Source organism: Chelon labrosus, assembly GCF_963514085.1.
Source record: "Chelon labrosus genome assembly, chromosome: 6".
NCBI classification, from domain to species: domain Eukaryota; kingdom Metazoa; phylum Chordata; class Actinopteri; order Mugiliformes; family Mugilidae; genus Chelon; species Chelon labrosus.
The window spans coordinates 27,776,193-27,799,759 of NC_140342.1; the positions used below are offsets into that span (position 1 = coordinate 27,776,193).

Sequence of the window (23,567 nt, forward strand, 5' to 3'; positions counted from 1 at the left end):
TTTTTCTAAACTTCCTGTCTTTGCCTCGTTTCCCTCTTCTTCATCATGCCGCCCATTTTCCTTACATCACCTGCTTAAACCTGTCAGCTGTATGAGTTGTGTACTCATACTTAAAGCTCACTAATTGTGTGATCATTCTGCCTTGTTGCCTGTGTGTTTTACATGTGGGCCTTCTTTTGAACTGAAACTAACAAATGCAAGTAAAGACACTTTAATCTTGACCCGTGTTCACTGCTGATGAATAAAGTCGTTATTTATCTGTTAAGGATTTTTATCTGGCTGTGCTGCTCCTCGTCCTGGAATGTGGCAACGCCTGACATCCCTCATTTTCTCTCTGCTCTCAAACACAGCACATCTCTTCCCTTCACACATCTGAGAGGCAGAACAGGAGCTGTCAATAAGCCTCGTTCACTGAACATCAGTGAGAAAAATAGAGGGAAATGGACTGTTTTGGATCAGTGAATATTGCAATCGCTGACAGAAATGCACAGATGAGGTGTTTAGCTAATATTGTGAAAAGCTCAGTTATTTATTCACGTCTTCCTTTACTGAACATTACATCATGTTTACATGTCTATAATCTGTATTTTATGATAACAATGAACCAAATGACAGAGTGGAAGGGCTCACTCATAGCGATGAACATGAATCTGCAGCTCAGTTCCAACTGCACGAGACAAAATCAGGACACAAGAGTCAAATGATTAAATAAAAACTAGGTTTCAAGTCAACGATGAAGTGAAAGTTTAAATCTGAAGAATACTTAGAAAAATGTGGAACAATCACCAAATCCTGAGATGGAGATAATTATTTGAACTATTGAATAATGAGATAATACAAACAGGGAGCAGGATTTAACCTGGTCTTCACTGCCAATGAGGAAATAAACTTTGATTGACAGCGCTGCTCCTCCTCTTGGAATGAATATGATAATTCACGTACTTCCTGTTTCCCTCCCCTTAGGATCTGCACAGCATGTGGTGAAGTGTAAGAGCTGACTGGCCCCATTCACTGCAGGAACACATGATGTTCAGATCAGATGAGATCAGAATAGTTTTACTTCTAAGAAAGAGAAACTCAAACAGTCACTGACACCGAGAGCTGAAATGGCGGAGAAAGGAGTTGAGCTGGATCCAGAAACCTTTTCTTGTTCCATCTGTCTGGATCTACTGAAGGATCCGGTGACTATTCCCTGTGGACACAGCTACTGCATGAACTGTATTAAAAGACACTTTGATGAAGAGGACAAGAAGAAAATCCACAGATGTCCTGAGTGCAGACAACTCTTCACAACGAGGCCTGTCCTGGTGAAAAACACCATGTTAGCAGTTTTAGTAGAGCAGCTGAAGAAGACTGGACTCCAAGCTGCTCCTGCTGATCACTGCTATGCTGGACCTGAAGATGTGGCCTGTGATGTCTGCACTGGAAGAAAACTGAAAGCCTTCAAGTCCTGTTTAGTCTGTCTGGCATCTTACTGTGAGAAACACCTTCAGCCTCACTATAAGTCACCTACATTTAAACAACACAAGCTGGTGGATCCCTCCAAGAATCTCCAGGAGAACATCTGCTCTCGTCATGGTGAGGTGATGAAGATGTTCTGTCGTACTGATCAGCAGAGTATCTGTTATCTCTGCCCTGTGGATGAACATAAAGGCCACGACACAGTCTCAGCTGCAGCAGAAAGGACTGAGAGACAGAGAGAGGTGGAGGTGAGACGACAAAACATCCAGCAGATGATCCAGGACAAAGAGAAAGATGTGAAGCTGCTTCAACAGGAGCTCAAGGCCATCGCTCACTCTGCTGATAAAACAGTGAAGGACAGTCAGGAGATCTTCACTGAGATGATCCGTCTCATCCAGGAAAGAAGCTCTGATGTGGAGCAGCAGGTCAGATCCCAGCAGGAAACTGAAGAGAGTCGAGTCAAAGAGGTTCAGGAGAAGCTGGAGCAGGAGATCACTGAGCTGAAGAGGGAAGACGCTGAGCTGAAGCAGCTCTCAGACACAGAGGATCACAACCAGTTTCTACACAACTACCCCTCACTGTCACCACTCAGTCAATCTACACACTCATCCAGCATCAATATCCATCCTCTGAGGAACTTTGAGGATGTGAAAGCAGCTGTGACAGAGCTCAGAAAGAAACTACAGGACATTCTGACAGAGACAAGGAGAAACATCTCACTGACAGTGACTGAAGTGGATGTTTTACTGCCACAACCTGAGCCAAAGACCAGAGATGAATTCTTAAAGTATTCATGTGAAATCACACTGGATCCAAACACAGTAAACAGACATCTAGTACTATCTGATAGGAACAGAAGAGCATCATTTAGATTTGAACAACAGTCTTATCCTGATCGTCCAGACAGATTCACTGATTGTTATCAGGTCCTGAGTAGAGAGAGTCTGACTGGACAGTGTTACTGGGAGGTGGAGTGGAGAGGAAGAGGATTATTAGGAGGAGTTAGTTTAGCAGTGACATACAAGAATATCAGCAGAGCAGGGGATGAATGTGGATTTGGACGTAATGACACATCTTGGACATTAGATTGTTCGACAAACAGTTACAAATTTTGGTACAACAACATCAAAACTCCCGTCTCAGGTCCTCCTTCCTCCAGAGTAGGAGTGTACCTGGATCACAGAGCAGGTATTCTGTCCTTCTACAGCATCTCTGAAACCATGACTCTCCTCCACAGAGTCCAGACCACATTCACTCAGCCGCTCTATGCTGGACTCTGGGTCTGCTTGTCAAGTGCTGATTTGATTAAAGTGAAGTAGACAGAGGTAACTTCAGGAGCAAAGAGTTAAATTCTGTGTTTCTCTTCATCAACTTGTTTTCTCTCCATGTTTGTTGCTGAGAGTTCATTGTTGTGGTGTTTCTGCACAGAGATCAGCTGTCAGTCAAACATTATGGCTGCTACCTTGACATGTTTAATAGTTGTTCTCTTGATGTTTCATCACTTTCTTTAGGTGGAGCTCTTTCCTGTGTCTGTTTAGCCGTGGAGGATATCACTGCTCATGATGACTTTTATTTCCATGACAATGTAAACTTCTCTGAGCTCTAAATGTCTGCTGAATATTTGTATTGATGTATTTGTGTCTTGTTGTTTCTCTTCCACTTCATAGCAGAGGAATGAGCAGACCTTCCTTTATCACTGATATGTTGTTGATCACTTTGTAGAGAAGCAAATGTTTACATTTGCATTTATGTGTTTGGCTGTTTTTGTTAACTTGCAGTAGAGATTTGTACAAATCCAGTTTCATAAAACTGTAATCATCATGGTCATTATTGATCAGATTCATTGTTTTTTCTACTTTCCCATAACTGAGATTCTTGGTGAAGCAGATTGATTGTGCTGATTTTTAACCAGTTTAATGTGTGAACAAGCTGAAGGTTTAAACAATAAATAAAGGGTTTTCCCCAAGAGGAAATCAAATATTGACTTCTGTCTTCATTCCAGGATCTCACTAGAATCTGAAATGAATGAGAGAATAATTGAGACGCTGTCTTTTTCCTGAAACACGTCCAGAGTTTATGTTGTATAAATATCAGATCAAGCAGTCATCCAAATGGTTCTCCTCAGCAAACAAGGACGTATCATTATTGTAGGGACCAATCCTGTGGTCGCTACTGGTTACTGATTGCTTTAGTTCTGACTGGTCCTCCAAAGCGTAATAAACCAACGAAATCCTTTTGTGTTTGAAATAATAACATTCATTTATTTCTTTAACGAAGCCACTTGTATACAAAAATAACAAAGATATATGCTCCAACCTAGAAGTACCTTTTTAGGCCTTTAAGGACCGTACCCGTCAAAAAACTGTTTGCTCCTTCTCATCAGTAGCACCTGGCTCAACACTGAGCAACCTCAAATAACCCCGCCTGACCACCAACATCCGGTTCAGGTTAGAAACAAAAGAAAATACTGCCGCCTAGCGGTTTGGAGATAAAATGATGAGAAATGAAAGACATGACAAATGGCTCCTACAATTATTTTATAAAGCACAGACTGATTGCTACAAAGCTGTTTTCTTTTCTCGTCTCATATAAAATGTGTCTGAAAGGTCTTTACTTCAGCTGAAATCATTCTTGTGATGTTCTACAAGTGAAGGAATAAGTCCTTTCCTCCTCTGAGCTGACAGTTTGGATCAGATTGAAGTTCATCTGCTGCAACTTCTTTTACTGACATTTGTAGTTTTTTGCAAACATTGTTTATTTCAGAGAGTCTGTAAAGTTTCTGGATATACTGTGAGACCCAGCTGAAACAAAAACTGGGTTAACATAGAAATTTAGTTTTAAACAATTGAACTAGATCAACTTAAGTTTTTCAGTTAATACTTTTTATGTTGATGCTTTTATTTTGTATCGACAGGAAATTGACCACTGACTTCCTGTTTCACCCACTAAACAGAAGTTTGAGATGCAGAAGAGAGTCGCCATGTTTGGGAGAAGTTGTGGCTTGATTGAGAACGGTAGAGTTGTATAAGTTAGGAGAAATATTAAATCTAGTCAAAAAGTTTCTGAAGTCAAGCAGTCGTCAGAAAAACACTGAGACAGATTCACTGCAGAAGGAGCGCGATTGCTGGACGTGACGCTTGCCTTGATGAGTAGCATCTCACATGTTTCTGTGATCTAATGGTAGCTTCTCTTTTTCCTTTAGGTTGTTGTATATTCATTTCACATAAAAGTGAAGCCATTCTTGCCTTGTGTCATAGTTTTGATGAGTAATGTCCAAAAGTGAGTTAATTTGATGTTGGTGTGTGTAATTTTTACAACAATATTCACCAAAGTGCTAAAACAGTGCTGTTATAATGTGTAGTTCTCAGTCACTTGCTATGCTCCCTGGAGATTAGTGAGTGATTGTTAAGTTGCAGTTTTGATAACATTGTGTGATTGTGTGTTAACATTACTCCGTGCTGAAAGAAGTACTGTGTTCTAGTGGGAAATACAAGTTTACTTCCACAGACCAAGTAAGATTTGTGTGGTTGTGAGTTTTATTACTACCTAAATGTTAAACACAAACCGTTTAATTCTATCTTCATGCTTGATATTTGCATGTATGCTTAATATGTGCATGTTAATGTATGTTCTACATATTTAGTTAGAACAGCCCAGTTCTGATATTGAGAATTTAGAATCTAGAGTAGAAGGTAACGCTTAATTTCAGTGTGTTACAGTCTAGTTTAATGTTATACAACATGAGATTTAAACAAGATGAACATATATAGATAAGCAGAACAAAGACTGTGAGGCTGTTTGGAAGTACAGGTCAGGTTTTTTTGTTGGGGATGAAATGCAGCATGCAGATCCTGTAGTTTCCAGTAGATGGCGAGCCACCCACTTCAGATAAAAGGAACCTGGATCTATTGTTCTACATAAAAGCTGGATGGACTATCTGCCTTGTGGTAGGATTGTGCCAGTCACCAGGATTGGTACCAGCCGAACACACAATTGAACTAGAGTGCACTCTGACCCTTTAGACTCTGACCCTTTAGACTCCTGACTCATTCAACTCTGACAGATCAGTCCTCCATTAGGTGTGAACATCTAACACGTCTACAGTGACTTGGACCTACCACTCTGGTCATCGAACTTGACCTTCAAACTAATTGGACTGTGGACAATTAATCTAAAGGACAGTTTCTATTCTTTTGGTTTCTTTAAAGGACACAAATTTATTTTTTTGTTATCTCGTTTCGTCTCGTCTCGTCTTCTTCCACTTACCCGGGTCCGGATTCGTGGGGGCAGCAGCTTCAGCAGGGAAGTCCAGACAGCCCTCTCCCCAGCCACTTCAGCCAGCTCCTCTGGAGGAACCCCCAGGCGTTCCCAGGCCAGACGAGAGATATAATCCCTCCATCGTGTCCTGGGTCAGCCCCGAGGTCTCCTTCCGGTGGGACATGCCCGAGGCATCCTTACCAGATGCCCTAGCCACCTCAACTCACTCTTCTCGACGTGGAGGAGCAGCAGTTCTACTCTGAGCTCCTACCGTATGTCCGAGCTCCTTACCCTATCTCTAAGGCTGAGCCCGGCCACCCTACGAAGGAAACTCATTTCGGCCGCTTGTATTCGCGATCTTGTTCTTTCGGTCATTACCCAAAGTTCATGGCCATAGGTGAGGATTGGAACGTAGATCGACCGGTAAATTGAGAGCTTCACCTTTCGGCTTAGCTCTCTCTTCACCATGACCGACTGGTTAAGCATCCGCATCACTGCAGATGCCTCTCCGATCCGCCTGTCGATCTCCTGCTCCCTCTTACCCTCACTCGTGAACAAGACCCTGAGATACTTGAACTCCTCCACTTGAGGCAGGACCTCCTCTTCGACCCGGAGTGGGCAATCCACCCTTTTCCGACTAAGGACCATGGCCTCAGACTTGGAGGTGCTGTTTTTCATCCCAGCTGCTTCACACTCGGCTGCGAACCGCCCCAGCAAGAGCTGGAGTTCGTTGTTTGATGAAACTAAGAGGACCACGTCATCCGCAAAAAGCAGGGACGAGATCCTCCGATCACCGAACTCGACACTCTCCCCCACCCGGCTGCGCCACATTTCTAATCGTGTATTTAATTTACAACTTTGCTATAAACTAAAGTTACAGTTAACTGAATCATTTTTTTTTTTTGTGGGTTTGTTTATTCCACTGTTAACTTAGCTCCTAAAGAACCTAGAGCGAGGTGTACTTACCAAGGAATGGTTTACAACTGTTAATCATCTTAAAAGAACTTAACCAACACAAGACAGCAAAGAATGTCACCAACAGTCCTGTCACCACCTCAACTGGTGATTCTACAACTGGTTGGTGTATGCACTATACTTTCAGCTGAACAGACAGAGTCTCAATCCATCCATCCATCCATCCATCCACTTTCTTCCTCTTATCTGAGTTTGGGTCCCAACACCTAAGCAAGTATCTCCAGACATCCCTCTCCTGAGCCAAACATTCAACTTTCTCTTGTCGGAGGCGTTCCCAGACCGGTCAAGATATATAATCCAACCAGCTGGGTCAACCTCAAGTTCTTCTACCAGCTCTCCATGCCTAGCAGATCTCCAAAGGTAGGCGTCTATGATGCATCCTCACCAGATGCCTGAACCACTTTAACTGGAGCCCTTCAACACAAAAGAGCAGCAGCTCTTTAAGCCTGAGTCCAGCCACCCTACAGAGGAACCTCATTCCATCCACCTGGATCTACAATGGTCTCTCAGTCAACACCCAAAGTTCATGACTTCTGTGAGAAACACCTTGGACCTTCACTATAAGTCACCTGCATTTATGAGTCAAAGTGAGTGTTCTCCTGATCATCCAGACAGATTCACTGATTGTTCTCAGGTCCTGAGTAGAGAGACTTTGACTGGACGTTATTATTGGGAGGTGGAGTGGAGAGGAGGAGGAGTTGGTGTAGAAGATTTTTACATTTCTCCTTCCTACAGAGTAGGAGTGTACCTGGATCACAGAGCAGGTATTCTGTCCTCCTACAGCATCTCTGAAACCATGACTCTCCTCCACAGAGTCCAGACCGCATTCACTCAGTCGCTCTATGCTGGACTCTGGATTAGTGGTTGTCCTTCTTTTGGAACAAGTGCTGAGTTCATTAAACTCAAAGTGGCCATTCAAGAAAAGCTGAGGAACTTTGAGGAGCTTCTTACTTCAGGCTGAGGTCCTGCCAAGGTTTTCTGATCCCTCCTCTAGACTCCCTCCAACCAGCCAGCACAATTAACCAGTTGTGTATTCTGGATTGTTTCTTGTTTTGTTTTGTCTGGTGTTTCATGTTTTTCTTAACTTCCTGTCTTTGTCTCGTTTCCCTCTCCTTCACATTACATTTGGGCCTTCTTTTGAACTAAAACTGAAAACTGAACTAAACACACTTTAATCTTGAACCGCCTGATGTGAATGAGTATCAGTCCCTCTTTACTGGTGTTATTTAAGAGGCTGAAAGCTCAGTGAAGGTTTTACTCATCATACCATTATTAGATATTAGTAGATTTTCCGTCTTCTCTTCAGCATCAGCTCATGGTGTTAAAACAATGCAGGACTAATGATATGAAAGAAAGAACAATTAATAAATCAATAATGGTTTAACATGAATACTGTAAAAACTGTTCTTGAGACTTTGACTCATCTATAGCTCCTCCAGCAGCTTTAACATTTTTATCTGAAGTGTTCAGTTTTCATTTGAACTTATTTTACTTGCAGCTAGCAGGGCATTCATGTAGAGGACACTGTTTGATTTGATTTTAAACTGATTTTTCAGTGTGAACAGCTGTCTTACTTGTTGCTCTGTGTGTTTCACGGCTGTTGTTGTGAAAGTATCTGCTGTTTTTATCTGGCTGTGCTGCTCCTCGTCCTGGAATGTGGCAAACCTGACAACCCTCATTCTTCTCTCTGCTCTCAAACACAGCACACCTCTTCCCTTCACACGTCTGATAGGCAGAACATGACCTGACAAGAAGCCTCGTTAACTGCACATCACTGAAAGAACTAGAGGGAAATGGACTGTGTTGGATAGGTGAATATTGCAATCGCTGACAGAAATGCACAGATGAGATGTTTAGCTAATATTGTGAAAAGGTCAGTTATTCACGTCCTTCCGTTTCTGAGCATTATATTTTGTTTACATGACTATAATCTGTATTTTATGATAACAATGAACCACATGACAGAGTGGAAGGGTTCACTCGTAGCAATGAACATGAATCTGCAGCTCAGTTCAAACTGCACGAGACAAAATCAGGACACAAGAGTCAAATGATTAAATAAAAACTAGGTTTCAAGTCAACGATGAAGTTAAAAGTTGAAGTCTGAAGAATACTTATATTCCAATACCAAATCCTGAGATGTAGATAATTATTTTAACTATTAAATAATGAAATTAATAAAAACAGGGAGCAGGATTTAACCTGGTCTTCACTGCCACTGAGGAAATAAACTTTGACAGCGCTGCTCCTACTCTTGGAATGAATGTGATATTTCACATACTTCCTGGTTCCCTCCCCTTTAGATCTGCACAACATGTGGTGAAGTATAAGAGCTGACTGGCCCCATTCACTGCAGAAACACATGATGTTCAGATCAGAGCTCAGACTAGTTTTACTTCTAAGAAAGAGGAACTCACAGAGTCACTTATACCGAGAGCTGAAATGGCGGAGAAAGGAGTTGAGCTGGATCCAGAAACCTTTTCTTGTTCCATCTGTCTGGATCTACTGAAGGATCCGGTGACTATTCCCTGTGGACACAGCTACTGCATGAACTGTATTAAAAGACACTTTGATGAAGAGGACAAGAACAAAAACCACAGCTGTCCTGAGTGCAGACAACTCTTCACAACGAGGCCCATGCTGTTGAAAAACACCATGTTAGCAGTTTTGGTGGAGCAGCTGAAGAAGACTGGACTCCAAGCTGCTCCTGCTGATCACTGCTATGCTGGACCTGAAGATGTGGCCTGTGATTTCTGCACTGGAAGAAAACTGAAAGCCTTCAAGTCCTGTTTAGTCTGTCTGGCATCTTACTGTGAGAAACACCTTCAGCCTCATTATGATGTAGCTCCATTAAAGAAACACAAGCTGGTGGATCCCTCCAAGAATCTTCAGGAGAACATCTGCTCTTGTCATGATGAGTTGATGAAGATGTTCTGTCGTACTGATCAGCAGAGTATCTGTCATCTCTGCTCTGTGGAGGAACATAAAGGCCACGACACAGTCTCAGCTGCAGCAGAAAGGACTGAGAGACAGAGAGAGGTGGAGGTGAGACGACAAAACATCCAGCAGATGATCCAGGACAAAGAGAAAGATGTGAAGCTGCTTCAACAGGAGCTGAAGGCCATCGCTCACTCTGCTGATAACACAGTGAAGGACAGTCAGGAGATCTTCACTGAGATGATCCGTCTCATCCAGGAAACAAGCTCTGATGTGGAGCAGCTGGTCAGATCCCAGCAGGAAACTGAAGAGAGTCGAGTCAAAGAGGTTCAGGAGAAGCTGGAGCAGGAGATCACTGAGCTGAAGAGGGAAGACGCTGAGCTGAAGCAGCTCTCAGACACAGAGGATCACAACCAGTTTCTACACAACCACCCCTCACTGTCACCACTCAGTCAATCTACACACTCATCCAGCTTCAATATCCGTCCTCTGAGGAACTTTGAGGATGTGAAACCAACTGTGACAGAGCTCAGAAAGAAACTACAGGACATTCTGAGAGAGACAAGGAGAAACATCTCACTGACAGTGACTGAAGTGGATGTTTTACTGCCACAACCAGAACCAAAGACCGGAGATGAATTCGTAAAGTATTCATGTGAAATCACACTGGATCCAAACACAGCAAACAGATTTCTGGTACTGTCTGAGAGGAACAGAAAAGTAACATTGAAGTTACAACAATCGCATCCTGATCATCCAGACAGATTCACTGATTGTTTGCAGGTCCTGAGTAGAGAGAGTCTGACTGGACGTTGTTACTGGGAGGTTGAGAGGAGAGGAAAAGTTGGTGTAGCAGTCGCATACAAGAATATCAGCCGATTAGGAGATGAAAGTAGATTTGGACATAATGACAAATCTTGGGCATTATATTATTCCACAGACAGTTCTACATTTAAGTACAACAACATCCAAACTCCTGCATTAGGTCCTCGTTCCTCCAGAGTAGGAGTGTACCTGGATCACAGTGCAGGTATTCTGTCCTTCTACAGCGTCTCGGAAACCATGACTCTCCTCCACAGAGTCCAGACCACATTCACTCAGCCGCTCTATGCTGGACTATGGGTGTGTGGTTTATCATCCAGTGCTGAGTTGATTTAAGTGAAGTAGACAGAGGTAACTTCAGGAGCAGAGAGTTAAATTCTGTGTTTCTCTTCATCAACTTGTTTTCTCTCCATGTTTGTTGCTGAGAGTTCATTGTTGTGGTGTTTCTGCACAAAGATCAGCTGTCAGTCAAACATTATGGCTGCTACCTTGACATGTTTAATAGTTGTTGTCTTGATGTTTCATCACTTTCTTTAGGTGGAGCTCTTTCCTGTGTCTGTTTAACCGTGGAGGATATCACTGCTCATGATGACTTTAATTTCCATGACAATGTAAACTTCTCTGAGCTCTAAATGTCTGCTGAATATTTGTACTGATGTTTTTGTGTCTTGTTGTTTTTCTTCCACTTCATAGCTGAGGAATCAGCAGACCTTCCTTTATCACTGATATGTTGTTGATCACTTTGTAGAGAAGCAAATCTATGATTACATTTACATTTGTGTGTTTGTCTGTTTTTGTTAAGTTGCTTTAGAGATTTGTACAAATCCAGTTTCATAAACCTCTAATCATCATGTTTGTTCTGACTCCTGTCAGTGACTGATAAAAAAGTTAAGTGTCCCCCTGGTGGCGATTTTGAGTTACTGCATTTTTAAGAGTGGTCAGAGCCTTAAGGTGGAACCAACAGTGAGTATAAATGCACTTGATTTATTTTAGTTGTTTCACAGCACTGTGATCTTTAAGGTGGTGTTTGAGGCATTAATTTTAAGTCACGAAAACCGTGCGAACTATGCCAATGTTAATCGCAAAGGTAACCGTTAGCAAGGGGCTAGTTAGGCTGCTTTGGCTAATGTAATTCATTGTTGCGCTTCATTTGTGTTGTATGGGGTAATTTGCATCTTTATTGCATCTTTTGTATTATGATTGCTTTCATATGGGTGCATGTATGTAAAAATGGTGTGTGTTTACTGTAATGTAATGTTGTGTTTATTTCTATACTGTAACATGTTGTGTATTTCAGTTTTACAAAAAACATCTGAGAAGATTCAGTAAAGCAACCTCAGTCAAATCTACTGGGTCTCTCATTTAGTTCGCTATCTGTCAGCCAGGACAGAATAATGTTCTTTATTGATCAGATTCATAGTTTTTTCTTCTTTCCCATAACTGAGATTCTTAGTGAAGCAGATTGATTGTGCGGATTTTTTAACCAGTTTAATGTGTGAACCAACTGAAGGTTTAAACAATAAATAAAGGGTTTTCCCCAAGAGGAAATCAAATATTGACTTCTGTCTTCATTCCAGGATCTCACTAGAATCTGAAATGAATGAGAGAATAATTGAGACTCTGTCTTTTTCCTGAAACACGTCCATAGTTTATGTTGTATAAATATCAGATCAAGCAGTCATCCAAATGGTTCTCCTTAGCAAACAAGGACGTATCATTATTTTATAAAGCACAGACTGATTGCTGCAAAGCTGTTTTCTTTTCTCGTCTCATATAAAATGTGTCTGAAAGGTCTTTACTTCAGCTGAAATCATTCTTGTGATGTTCTACAAGTGAAGGAATAAGTCCTTTCCTCCTCTGAGCTGACAGTTTGGATCAGATTGAATTTCATCTGCAGCAACTTCTTTTAACATAATACAGCAAAGAATGTGACCAACAGTCCTGTCACCAACTCAACTGGTGATTTTACAACTTACTGTGTCAAATGAACTGATTGGTGTCTGGACTAAACTTTGAACAGAACAGACATAGTCTCCAGACAGAGTCTCCAGACAGAGTCTCCAGACAGAGCCCTGCTAATATTGTGAAAAGCTCAGTTATTCAATAACGTCTTCCTTTACTGAACATTACATCATGTTCACATGTCTATAATCTGTATTTTATGATAACAATGAACCACATGACAGAGTGGAAGGGCTCACTCAGTGATGAACATGAATCTGCAGCTCAGTTCAAACTGCACGAGACAAAATCAGGACACAAGAGTCAAATGATTAAATAAAAACTAGGTTTCAAGTCAACAATGAAGTTAAAGTTGAAATCTGAAGAAAACTTAGAAAAATGTGGAACAGTCACCAGATCCTGAGATGTAGATAATTATTTTAACTATTAAATAATGAGATAAATAAAAACAGGGAGCAGGATTTAACCTGGTCTTCACTGCCACTGAGGAAGTAAAATTTGATTGACAGCGCTGCTCCTCCTCTTGGAATGAATGTGATAATTCACATACTTCCTGTTTCCCTCCCCTTTAGATCTGCACAACATATGGTGAAGTGTAAGAGCTGACTGACCCCATTCACTGCAGAAACACATGATGTTCAGATCAGATGAGATCAGAATAGTTTTACTTCTAAGAAAGAGAAACTTATACTGAGAGCTGAGATGGCGGAGAAAGGAGTTGAGCTGGATCGAGAAACCTTTTCTTGTTCCATCTGTCTGGATCTACTGAAGGATCCGGTGACTATTCCCTGTGGACACAGCTACTGCATGAACTGTATTAAAGGTCACTTTGATGAAGAGGACAAGAAGAAAATCCACAGCTGTCCTGACTGCAGACAACTCTTCACAACGAGGCCTGTCCTGGTGAAAAATACCATGTTAACAGTTTTAGTGGAGCAGCTGAAGAAGACTGGACTCCAAGCTGCTCCTGCTGATCACTGCTATGCTGGACCTGAAGATGTGGCCTGTGATGTCTGCACTGGAAGAAAACTGAAAGCCTTCAAGTCCTGTTTATTCTGTCTGGCATCTTACTGTGAGAAACATCTTCAGCCTCACTATAAGTCACCTACATTTAAACAACACAAGCTGGTGGATCCCTCCAAGAACCTCCAGGAGAACATCTGCTCTCGTCATGATGAGGTGATGAAGATGTTCTGTCGTACTGATCAGCAGAGTATCTGTTATCTCTGCTCTGTGGATGAACATAAAGGCCACGACACAGTCTCAGCTGCAGCAGAAAGGACTGAGAGACAGAGAGAGGTGGAGGTGAGAAGACAAAACATCCAGCAGATGATCCAGGACAAAGAGAAAGATGTGAAGCTGCTTCAACAGGAGCTGAAGGCCATCGCTCACTCTGCTGATAAAACAGTGGAGGACAGTCAGGAGATCTTCACTGAGATGATCTGTCTCATCCAGGAAAGAAGCTCTGATGTGGAGCAGCTGGTCAGATCCCAGCAGGAAACTGAAGAGAGTCGAGTCAAAGAGGTTCATGAGAAGCTGGAGCAGGAGATCACTGAGCTGAAGAGGGAAGACGCTGAGCTGAAGCAGCTCTCAGACACAGAGGATCACAATCAGTTTCTACACAACTACCCCTCACTGTCACCACTCAGTCAATCTACACACTCATCCAGCATCAATATCCGTCCTCTGAGCGACTTTGAGGACGTGAAAGTAGCTGTGACAGAGCTCAGAAAGAAAGTACAGGACATTCTGAGAGAGACAAGGACGAACATCTCACTGACAGTGACTGAAGTGGATGTTTTACTGCCACAACCAGAGCCAAAGACCAGAGATGAATTCTTAAAGTATTCATGTGAAATGACACTGGATCCAAACACAGTGCACAAACGTCTGGTACTGTCTGAGAGGAGCAGAAAAGTAAGATTAGTGAAAAAAATACAGTCTTATTCTGATCATCCAGACAGATTCACTCGTTTTACTCAGGTCCTGAGTAGAGAGAGTCTGACTGGATGTTGTTACTGGGAGGTGGAGTGGAGAGGAAGAGGAGTTGGTGTAGCGGTTTCATACAAGAATATCAGCAGAGTAGGAGATGAAAGTAGATTTGGACGTAATCACAAATCTTGGACATTAAATTGTTACGACAGTCCTAGTTTAGCTTACAACAACATCGACACTCCCATCTCAGGTCCTGTTTCGTCCAGAGTAGGAGTGTACCTGGATCACAGAGCAGGTATTCTGTCTTTCTACAGCGTTTCTGAAACCATGACTCTCCTCCACAGAGTCCAGACCACATTCACTCAGCCGCTCTATGCTGGACTCTGGGTTGGTTTAGGGTCAAGTGCTGAGTTGATTAAAGTGACACAGGTTACTTCAGGAGCAGAGAGTTAAATTCTGTGTTTCTCTTCATCAACTTGTTTTCTCTCCATGTTTGTTGCTGAGAGTTCATTGTTGTGGTGTTTCTGCACAGAGATCAGCTGTCAGTCAAACATTATGGCTGCTACCTTGACATGTTTAATAGTTGTTCTCTTGATGTTTCATCACTTTCTTTAGGTGGAGCCTGTGTCTGTTTAGCCGTGGAGGATATCACTGCTCATGATGACTTTTATTTCCATGACAATGTAAACTTCAATGTAAAGTTTCTGGATATACTGTTAATCACCTAATAAGAATTTAACCAACATAAACTGTATTGAATTCAGCTGAGATTTTTTCAGCCGAGTCATTCTTTATCTTTCATCTTAATTATATTCTTTATTAAATGTTTTTGATGTAATTTTGTATTGTGTCTCTTTTGTCTTTTGCCACATAATGAAATTTTTTAAATTTAATTTAATTTAATTTAATTTAATTTAATTTAATTTAATTTAATTTAATTTAATTTAATTTAATTTAATTTAATTTAATTTAATTTAATTTAATTTAATTTATTTTGCACCAAAGCAGCAGGTGGCGATATACCACCTGAAATCCAACCGCAATGAAACTCGCGAAGAAGAAGAAGTTCAAAGTTCACCCGGAAGTTACCTCGCGTATCGGCGTGTGTGGTTACGACACTGAGTTTGGAGCACGTTTCCACTAAACGGAGCTTAAAACAGTGTTGTCAGAAGAGTCTTTTCACAGAATAAGTAAGTAAAGCTCAGACTGGACTCCCCGTTGATCGCGTCCTGTTGTCGTTGTGATAATCGTTAGCTGTGTTTAGCTGGCGTGTACACTAAAGTGTGTGTAAAGTTTAGCTAGCTGGTTGCTAGCTACTGTTGATATAGTTGAGCCCAGACTGACGCAGCACCATGGTTTAACATTGTTTAACATCGTTTAATTATTCTTACTTATAAGTTGTGTTCGTTAATTTCTTGCTTTATAATATGTACTGCTGCTTTACGGGGCTGGCTAATGTGTAGCTACCTATGCTATGCTAACTGTAACGTTATTAAACAGACTAAACCCCAGTTTGTCGTTTCATTGTCACGTAAGACAAATTACAGGAGCAGGTGACCACAGTGGTTGAGCAGAGAAGTGAGTTATTTAGTTGTTTCAGCATTTTATGTTTATTTATTTGCATCAAGTCATTTCAAATGAATATGCAAGTGCTGGCAGGTGATTAAAAGATATCCCTAATTCTTGGGGCTTACTTTATCTGAAACACAAACCCTCTAACCCTTCAATTTTAATAAATTGCTGTGTTTCTTTTATTCGGTGGCCCTCTTTTCCGTTGCCACCTTCCTCCCACTAGAGTGTGGATTTGTGAAATAAGTGAAAATTATCTTAAAAATACCAAGATTTATATTTAATTAAAGCTCTTTAATGATTTGTTTTTGTGAACGCTGAGTGAAACACTGCGTCTGCGCACACAGACATAAGGGTAAATGAACCAGAATCAAGTCGTCGCTTTATTAGAAGAATAGAACAGAATATAATGTCTTTATTTGTTATTGTGGTACAACAAAATTAAATTATTGCTGTTATAAGACAAATTATAGAATCAAATTGCAAAACAGTAACCAAATAAACAGTATAATATTGAAAATGTTTCCGCTTTAAATCGTTGCCTCATTTCATCAGTGTCTTCTCCATATAAAGGTCTATATAGTGTGTATATATAATCTTAAAATATTCATTTCTTTCTGATTTACAATCACTAAAATGTCTTGTTGAGATGAGCCTCAAATGTGAGGGTATTATTTTTGTCAAATTAAAATATTTTAAAGCTGCAAAAATGAATAATAATTGAATATAAGACGTATATTTATTGACTCCTCCAGTTCGTCTTAACATCATGTTGACACCCGGTGATTTTATGTCTTTACTTGACTCTTCAGGTCACCATGACGTCCTACACTTGCATCAGCTGCCGAGTGACTTTTGCAGACGGCGAGGTTCAGCGAGCGCACTACAAAACCGACTGGCACCGCTACAACTTGAAGCGCAAGGTGGCCGACATGCCGCCCGTCACTGCCGAGAACTTCCAGGAGCGCGTCCTGGCGCAGAGGGCCGCCGCCGAACAGCAGCTGACCGACGCAGCCGCCACCGAGGGCTGCTCCGTCTGCAACAAGAAGTTCTCCAGCGCGAACGCTTACCAGAACCACCTGCAGTCCCACAAGCACCAGCAGGCGGAGAAGCAGGCCATGCTCGCCGCCCAGAGGAGGTTGGAGAAGATGAACGAGAAGAACCTGGAGAAGGGACTCGCTGACGAGAAGGTCGATAACGATGCCAGGAACGAGGCTCTGCAGCAGGCCCTGAAGGAGCAGCAGCGGTCGAGCCCGGCCAAGCAAGAGAAGGCCCAGACGTCACAGGAAGCGAAGAAGCAGAAGGTAGAGAAGTCAGAGAAACCTCCCCGGCTGATGTGGCTGGAGGAGCAAGCCAAGAGACGAGAGAAAGAGGATGGAGCCACAGCAGAAGAAGGTAGGGAGGTCAAATAAAACCAATGTATTATTGACAGATATCAAAGAAACAACGAAACCAGCAACATGTTAATCAATTTCTTTATACTTAAACTCCCGGGCAAGGCCGAGTTTTCATGCCTCTGCCATGTTGGGTGTAATTTGAAACTAGACGAGATAGTCTTTTCATTAACACAAAGCATCACGTAGCTGGAGCTAACCACCTAGCGTCAGCTAACAGAGAAACCACACAGCCAAACTCTGAATTTCTCAGTCAGCATTTCAGTATTTTTATCAAATCTAAAAAATAATTGACAACTAATGCAATTTATATTGTGGTTCTTCTGAGTCTATCCACACGATTCTCCATCATCTGTGCACCACATTGTGCTCCACCTAACCGAATCTGAGCCATGTGCCTCAATTTCATACGTGGTCCTTTGCCTCCATCTAGTGGGCTAATGGTGGTACTAAAGATTAGTTTGCAGTGATATTCAGCACGCCTTGGTGACTTGTTTCTCTGAGGAGATACATACGTGCACAACAGCCATACGGAGGACATGTCAGTATTTTTATGGATTCTATAATGTGCACAATAGTCGAAATTGATGATATGTATGCTAAATAAATTGGCCAAAGGTTGAATTGTGTGCCCTTTGTGTGTTTTTTATGTGTTGGCATTAAACTTTTTGCAGAAGCTTGGGAGGACATTGATGAGGAGGAAGATGACGAGATGGAGGAGGATCTGGAAGAGGAGGAGACGATGGACCAGGAGGAAGGAGACTCGGAGGCTCCGTCTGACCGCCACCCCGCCGCTCTGCAGGGCTCTATCCCCGTCACCGACTGCCTCTTCTGCAGTCACCACTCCAAGTCCCTCATGAAGAACGTGGCCCACATGACCAAAGTCCACAGCTTCTTCATCCCAGATGTGGAGTTCCTCGTCAACCTGAGGGGCCTCATCCGTTACCTCGGTGAGTTAGGAGTGTCTATCAGCAGTAGTCAAATGAAAGAGGGAAAAAGAAAAACGTATTTCTTAATGTGCTTTCTGGTAAACTTATTTTTTTTTCCTTTCTTGTTTTACAGGTGAAAAAGTTGGTGCCGGGAACGTGTGTTTATGGTGTAACGAAAAGGGGCGTTCGTTTTATTCAACAGAAGCGGTACAGAGTCACATGACAGATAAAAGTCACTGTAAACTCTTCACAGACGGCGATGCTGCCCTGGAGTTCGCAGACTTTTATGACTTTAGGTAATAAAACCTTTTTTATATAACAAGCTGTAAAACCTATTCTAGTGGGAATGTAGCCTGGGTGTTCCCATACTGCTTTGCACGCGATTTCATTCTCGCTGCAAAAGCAGTCTGGAAACCATCGCCCATATTTTCTCCTGAGATAGGAAACCAATCACAGAACGGGGGGGTGGGGCAGCAAGACGATGACGACGTCTATGCGCGACACCGAAGCTTGTAGTGTGTTAATCCAACATGGCAGCGAGCGGACCTAACGTTACCGTTCGATGCAGCCTTAGACAGTGTTTTAAGTAGCTTAGAACGCAAGTTTATTTTAAAAAAAGAGCAACGTTTGGCGTTGAAAGACTTCATTGCCAAGAAGGATGTGTTTGCTCTGCTACCAACAGGCTTTGGCTATGAATCGCGCGCAAGGCAGCATGGGAATTACCAGGCGCATTTGATAGACATTCGTAGCGCCCAATAAACGGCTCTAGGCATTTGTAAAACCACGCCTCAAATACGAGAAAATAAACACGTAGTTTCCAGACCAGCATCTCATTGAGATGTGCAGTCGCGTCAGCCAGGCTAGTGGGAATGGGCAATTATTATAAAATCAACAAGAACGCATTTACGGCGCACTGCTGTCGGGTTCATTTATTTATTTCTTCGCCTACAGGAGCAGCTACCCCGACAAGAAGGAGGGAGAGGACGCTGAAATGGACGACGAAGAGCTGCCTGACGACAAGAACCTGGAGTATGACGACGACACTCTGGAGCTGACTCTCCCTTCAGGTATATGAAATGTTTGGACTACAAGACAGGACCCTAGATTTATTTTAAATAGCCCAAAATGTGTTGGTTAACAAATTCCTTTTCTCCCCAAAGTAATCTAGATTTAAAGATAATGGAAATTTGATTTTAACTTTGGACTTGAGTGGATCTTATGTTGTAACGGTATGCATGTCCTGTCTGTGCCTTCCTTCAGGCGCTAAGATCGGCCACCGGTCCCTCATGAGGTACTATAAGCAGCGGTTTGGAGCACAGCGAGCGGTGGCCCTGACCCACAATAGGAACGCTGTCGGCAGAGTCCTTCGCCAGTACAGAGCCCTGGGCTGGGGAGACGGAGGTAAGAGTCGGATTAATCAGAAACGTCAGAACAGTTTTGTTTGTTTGAATCATCTGAACATGATTTAATTCAAACTACGTGGAGCGGATATGATCAGAGAGAACAGATTTATTCCAACCAGAGAGAAACATGGTTATTAGGAGGTCAGGTTGTCAAAGGTTTACACCACCACTACCTCTACAGCTGATTGAAATGCCGGTGGCGGGCCGTGCATTTTCCACCTAGGCCTTCAGTGCTTTCCACCCTTATTCACGTCTTAATACGATCATTATGACGCCACTGCTATAGAAAACATCAACGTCATACAGACACACAATAAAACGTAGACGTATGTCTCATATCGAGAGATGAATGGCATTACAAAAGCAAGAAACTCGCATATAACGATTCATAAAGTCTCCTCTCACTCGCTGCAGCAGGGCACCAGCGCCAAATCCAGCAGGAGCATCAATGTCAACCCAATAAAAACATAAAATATGTAAATGTAATTCATTTTACTCACCATAACTTTAGAAACTATTTAGAGTTCTCCTCAGATCCTGTCAACCAAGGGTAGCGCTCATAGTTGCTGACCTGAAAGTGGCGGCCTTTCCTCACAATATGCATATTTTCTTGGAAAATCCTTCGTGAAAATGTCTTTCTAAGAAGATCTGCAACCAAATGGATAGCCTCTCCTCCTTCCTCCATCATGAGTTCAACAAATAGCTATCAAAACGTTAACGTTGTGCAGCTAGCAACAGATGAACATGAACCGCTAGCTTAGCTTAAACGGAGCAGCTCTCTGACCGTCCAATCAGAGGACGGTAAAACGCTGACGCTACCGTAGGACACAGAGAAGGACTAAGAATACCAACTAGAAATGTGATTGGTTAAAGGACCAGCATCATTACAATGTGTTTCAGTTTTAATTGTGAAAGCCCAGGCAGATTTCTTTGACTCCAGCGACACATGATGATGAAATATGATTGGATAAAAGCTCTTATGCTAAGCTGAGAGGCAGACAAGAGAAGCCATAAAAAGAAAAGCACAAGCTATAGGGAATGATTGAATAAGATTAAAGGGAAAGTCAGTGATTTTGATAAAGTTTAGGCAAGGAGAGAAGACGTCACTGGTCTTGACGGAACCACCACTGGCAAACATCATGTGGTCAGGACCAAGTTGTTGACTTGGAGACATGACTTGGGGGAGATGATCATTATTGACCAATGTTCTGAATGATGTGCACATTCTCTGGTTTCGGCAATTAATCTATGCGTGTCCAGTCCACAGTGGGCGTAGTAGAAAAGGTTCCCCTTGTGTTCACATTGAATTATCTCCATGATATCTGTGATTAAACTTCGAAACATGCATGTTACTCCCATCCCCCTTCCCTTCTCTCTCTTCTCTCTCTCAGGCATCAACTCCTTCCATCAAAAACAGAAAGACATGCAGTACGTACAGATGATGAAGTCCAAGTGGATGCTGAAGATGGGCGTGAGCAACAACACCACCAAGCAGAAGCACTTCAGAGCCCAAGTTATGTTCTAAACTGGGACCGCAGGGGACTGAATGTGCTGCGAAACGTGACCTGGGCTGTAAAATGTAACCCGACCCACTAACTTCCCACCTGCAAGTACAAGTAAACGACTTGGACAGAGGCAGGAAGCAAAACTGTCGATCACGCCGTGTTGACGCGAGGTTTGACCGCTGCAGTAACAACACGTGAGAAATCTTTAGTGAATTACTCGGAGAGCAGCTCCATTCCTATTTTTCTTGCAAATTTCCATCTTCTAGACTTAATGTAATGTCTCACCTGTGTGATTGTGTGTGGAAAGCCCAGGTCCAAGGTAAACCTGACTGAAACGTGTCCCAGTAGAAGCTGCGATCGAGATGAAGAGCATGAATAACACTTCCAGCAATTAGCTTATACCGCAATCGATTTCAAAATACAGGAGTTAAATATTCACAAATATGACACACTGCTTTCTAAACTAATGACTGGAATTTCTTTGTTATCATTCAACATGATCATTCAACCAAATAAATGTTTTTCATATTTATTGGATACGATGCAGTCTTCCTTTAAATAATATTACTCCTTTTCCCCTTTAGAGAAAAAAGCTCTCTTCTACACAATATCCCTTACGTCCGTACTTTTCTATATTTATTATTAAACGACAGTACAGTCTGAGAACCCATTGGCTGTTTTCTGATGAGGGAACCTTTAGGGATGCCTCATGTTCTCAGACAACCGCGTCTTGGTATATCCAAAAAACGAATAATTAAACAAAAACCTGAAACAAGGAAAACCGGACCATTTTCCTTGAAGAAATGAATGAGTTAGCATAGTTGCATGTTTCTTAACATTTAGCGGACTGGCTTGTTAGCTTACGGTTAAATATTTGATATATTAAAGACATGCGTTGACATGTTAATCTGCATTTGTTTCACGGGACTTTGGTCTCGATTGGTATCGGGGGCGGCAGCGGTGATCCAGGCATTTTAACGTCATCGGCTTCAGCCAAGCCTGATCTTTGGTAGTCATTTGTTTTAGGTCTTCCATGAACCAAAACCACATCCTTATAGCTGCCAGAAGAAGAAGTATAATCCTCCGACTAAGTCAGACCGCAGTTAGTAATCAGAATACTTAATTAATCCTTCAAGGAAATTGTTGTGTTGCTATTGCTCCTATAATGTGACAGTTGCAATGTTTGTCAACTACAAATAGAATAAAAAGTAATTCACAATTTAACAGAGGTAAAATGGTTACGAGTAAATAAATAAACATAAAAGAGTCTGAAGTGTTAACAGTGACCAACACTCAGTGGGAGGAGTTATAAAGTTTGATGGCCACAGGCAGGAATGAGCTCCTGTAGGTGTTCTGTGGTGCATTCCTTAGACTGGCCAGTGTGTTGTGGAGTGGATGGGAGTAGTCGTCCAGGATGGTCTTCACTCCAACATCCTCCTCTCTGACACTGTGTTCAAAGACTCCAGCTCCACCTCTATGACATCACTGGCCTTTGGGATCAGTTTGTTGAGTCTATTACAGGAGCACACTGGCCACCACAGACTCGTAGAACATCCTCAACAGTGTCCGGCAGATGTTGAAGGACCTCAGTCTCCTCAAAAAGTAGAGTCAACATTGGTCCTTCTTGTAGAGCAGCCTCTGTGTTCTTTGATCAGTCCACTTTATTGTCGATGTGCACTCCCAGATACTTGTAATGCTCGACAATGTCCACCCCCCGGATGGTAACGGGTCAACGGAGCCTTGTTCTTCGTCATGTTTGTAACTAGCTGAATATGGATGTCTGGTGAGGTGGTAGTAGTTGATCATCTAAACAGAATCCATGGAGTCCACTCAGTCAAAGGCTGCACCCAAACAACAACAACAAAAGAGAAAAGTTTCCTGGAGACAGCGTCAAGGAGAAAAATCTTCCAGAGAGGGTTAGGGAGTTTATGGCACCGTCGGATGACCAGAACATTTCTGGAGTAGAGAACACAAGGTACCAGCTACCCTCTCCACACTACATTAACTTTGACAGAAAGATTTATTGGACTGAATCCAGTCCACTCTAGGAGAAGACAAGGAAGACAAGGACAGACTTTAGGAAGCTACAGGAGACCAACTCTAGGAGAACACAAGGAAAGACTTTAGGAAGCTACAGGAGACCAACTCTAGGAGAAGACAAGGAAGACAAGGACAGACTTTAGGAAGCTACAGGAGACCAACTCTAGGAGAAGACAAGGACAGACTTTAGGAAGACACAGGAGACCAACTCTAGGAGAAGACAAGGAAAGACTTTAGGAAGCTATTTAGGTTTGGATCAGGACTCAAGTTGGACGATACTGAATATTAAAAGATCGGAATCGGATCAGGAGGCAAAAGAATTAATCAGTACATCCCTAGTTGCAGTGTTTCCATGTTAAGATTACTCTCTTCTGCTCT

General features: G+C 42.2%; 3 protein-coding genes across 3 annotated transcripts; all 3 read left to right on the forward strand.

Moving 5' to 3' along the window:
- The first annotated feature begins 906 nt into the window (after positions 1 to 906).
- On the forward strand, positions 907 to 12,005 carry LOC311488942 (uncharacterized protein). Its single transcript, XM_084545811.1, has 2 exons — positions 907 to 2,771; positions 9,067 to 12,005. Exons 1-2 carry the CDS (start codon positions 1,107 to 1,109, stop codon positions 10,786 to 10,788), a joined length of 3,387 nt encoding a protein of 1,128 aa, XP_084401937.1. The 5' UTR covers positions 907 to 1,106; the 3' UTR covers positions 10,789 to 12,005.
- Positions 12,006 to 12,972: 967 nt separating this feature from the next.
- On the forward strand, positions 12,973 to 15,034 carry LOC311489381 (tripartite motif-containing protein 16-like). Its single transcript, XM_084546447.1, has one exon. The coding sequence runs from the start codon at positions 13,117 to 13,119 to the stop codon at positions 14,800 to 14,802; it is 1,686 nt and encodes a 561-aa protein (XP_084402573.1). The 5' UTR covers positions 12,973 to 13,116; the 3' UTR covers positions 14,803 to 15,034.
- A 393-nt stretch (positions 15,035 to 15,427) lies between these two features.
- znf622 (zinc finger protein 622) lies at positions 15,428 to 21,686 on the forward strand. Its single transcript, XM_084546460.1, has 7 exons — positions 15,428 to 15,539; positions 16,731 to 17,313; positions 17,987 to 18,262; positions 18,375 to 18,537; positions 19,193 to 19,308; positions 19,502 to 19,642; positions 21,036 to 21,686. Exons 2-7 carry the CDS (start codon positions 16,737 to 16,739, stop codon positions 21,167 to 21,169), a joined length of 1,407 nt encoding a protein of 468 aa, XP_084402586.1. The 5' UTR covers positions 15,428 to 15,539; positions 16,731 to 16,736; the 3' UTR covers positions 21,170 to 21,686.
- Positions 21,687 to 23,567: the final 1,881 nt, after the last annotated feature.

Coding starts and splice junctions, on each gene's coding strand:
- LOC311488942 (XM_084545811.1), top strand. CDS start 1,107: ATGGCGGAGAAAGGAGTTGAGCTGGATCCAGAAACCTTTTCTTGTTCC. Junction 2,772..9,066: donor CAAGTGCTGATTTGATTAAA/GTGAAGTAGACA, acceptor CATGATGTTCAG/ATCAGAGCTCAGACTAGTTT.
- LOC311489381 (XM_084546447.1), top strand. CDS start 13,117: ATGGCGGAGAAAGGAGTTGAGCTGGATCGAGAAACCTTTTCTTGTTCC.
- znf622 (XM_084546460.1), top strand. CDS start 16,737: ATGACGTCCTACACTTGCATCAGCTGCCGAGTGACTTTTGCAGACGGC. Junction 17,314..17,986: donor TGGAGCCACAGCAGAAGAAG/GTAGGGAGGTCA, acceptor AACTTTTTGCAG/AAGCTTGGGAGGACATTGAT. Junction 18,538..19,192: donor GCAGACTTTTATGACTTTAG/GTAATAAAACCT, acceptor CTTCGCCTACAG/GAGCAGCTACCCCGACAAGA.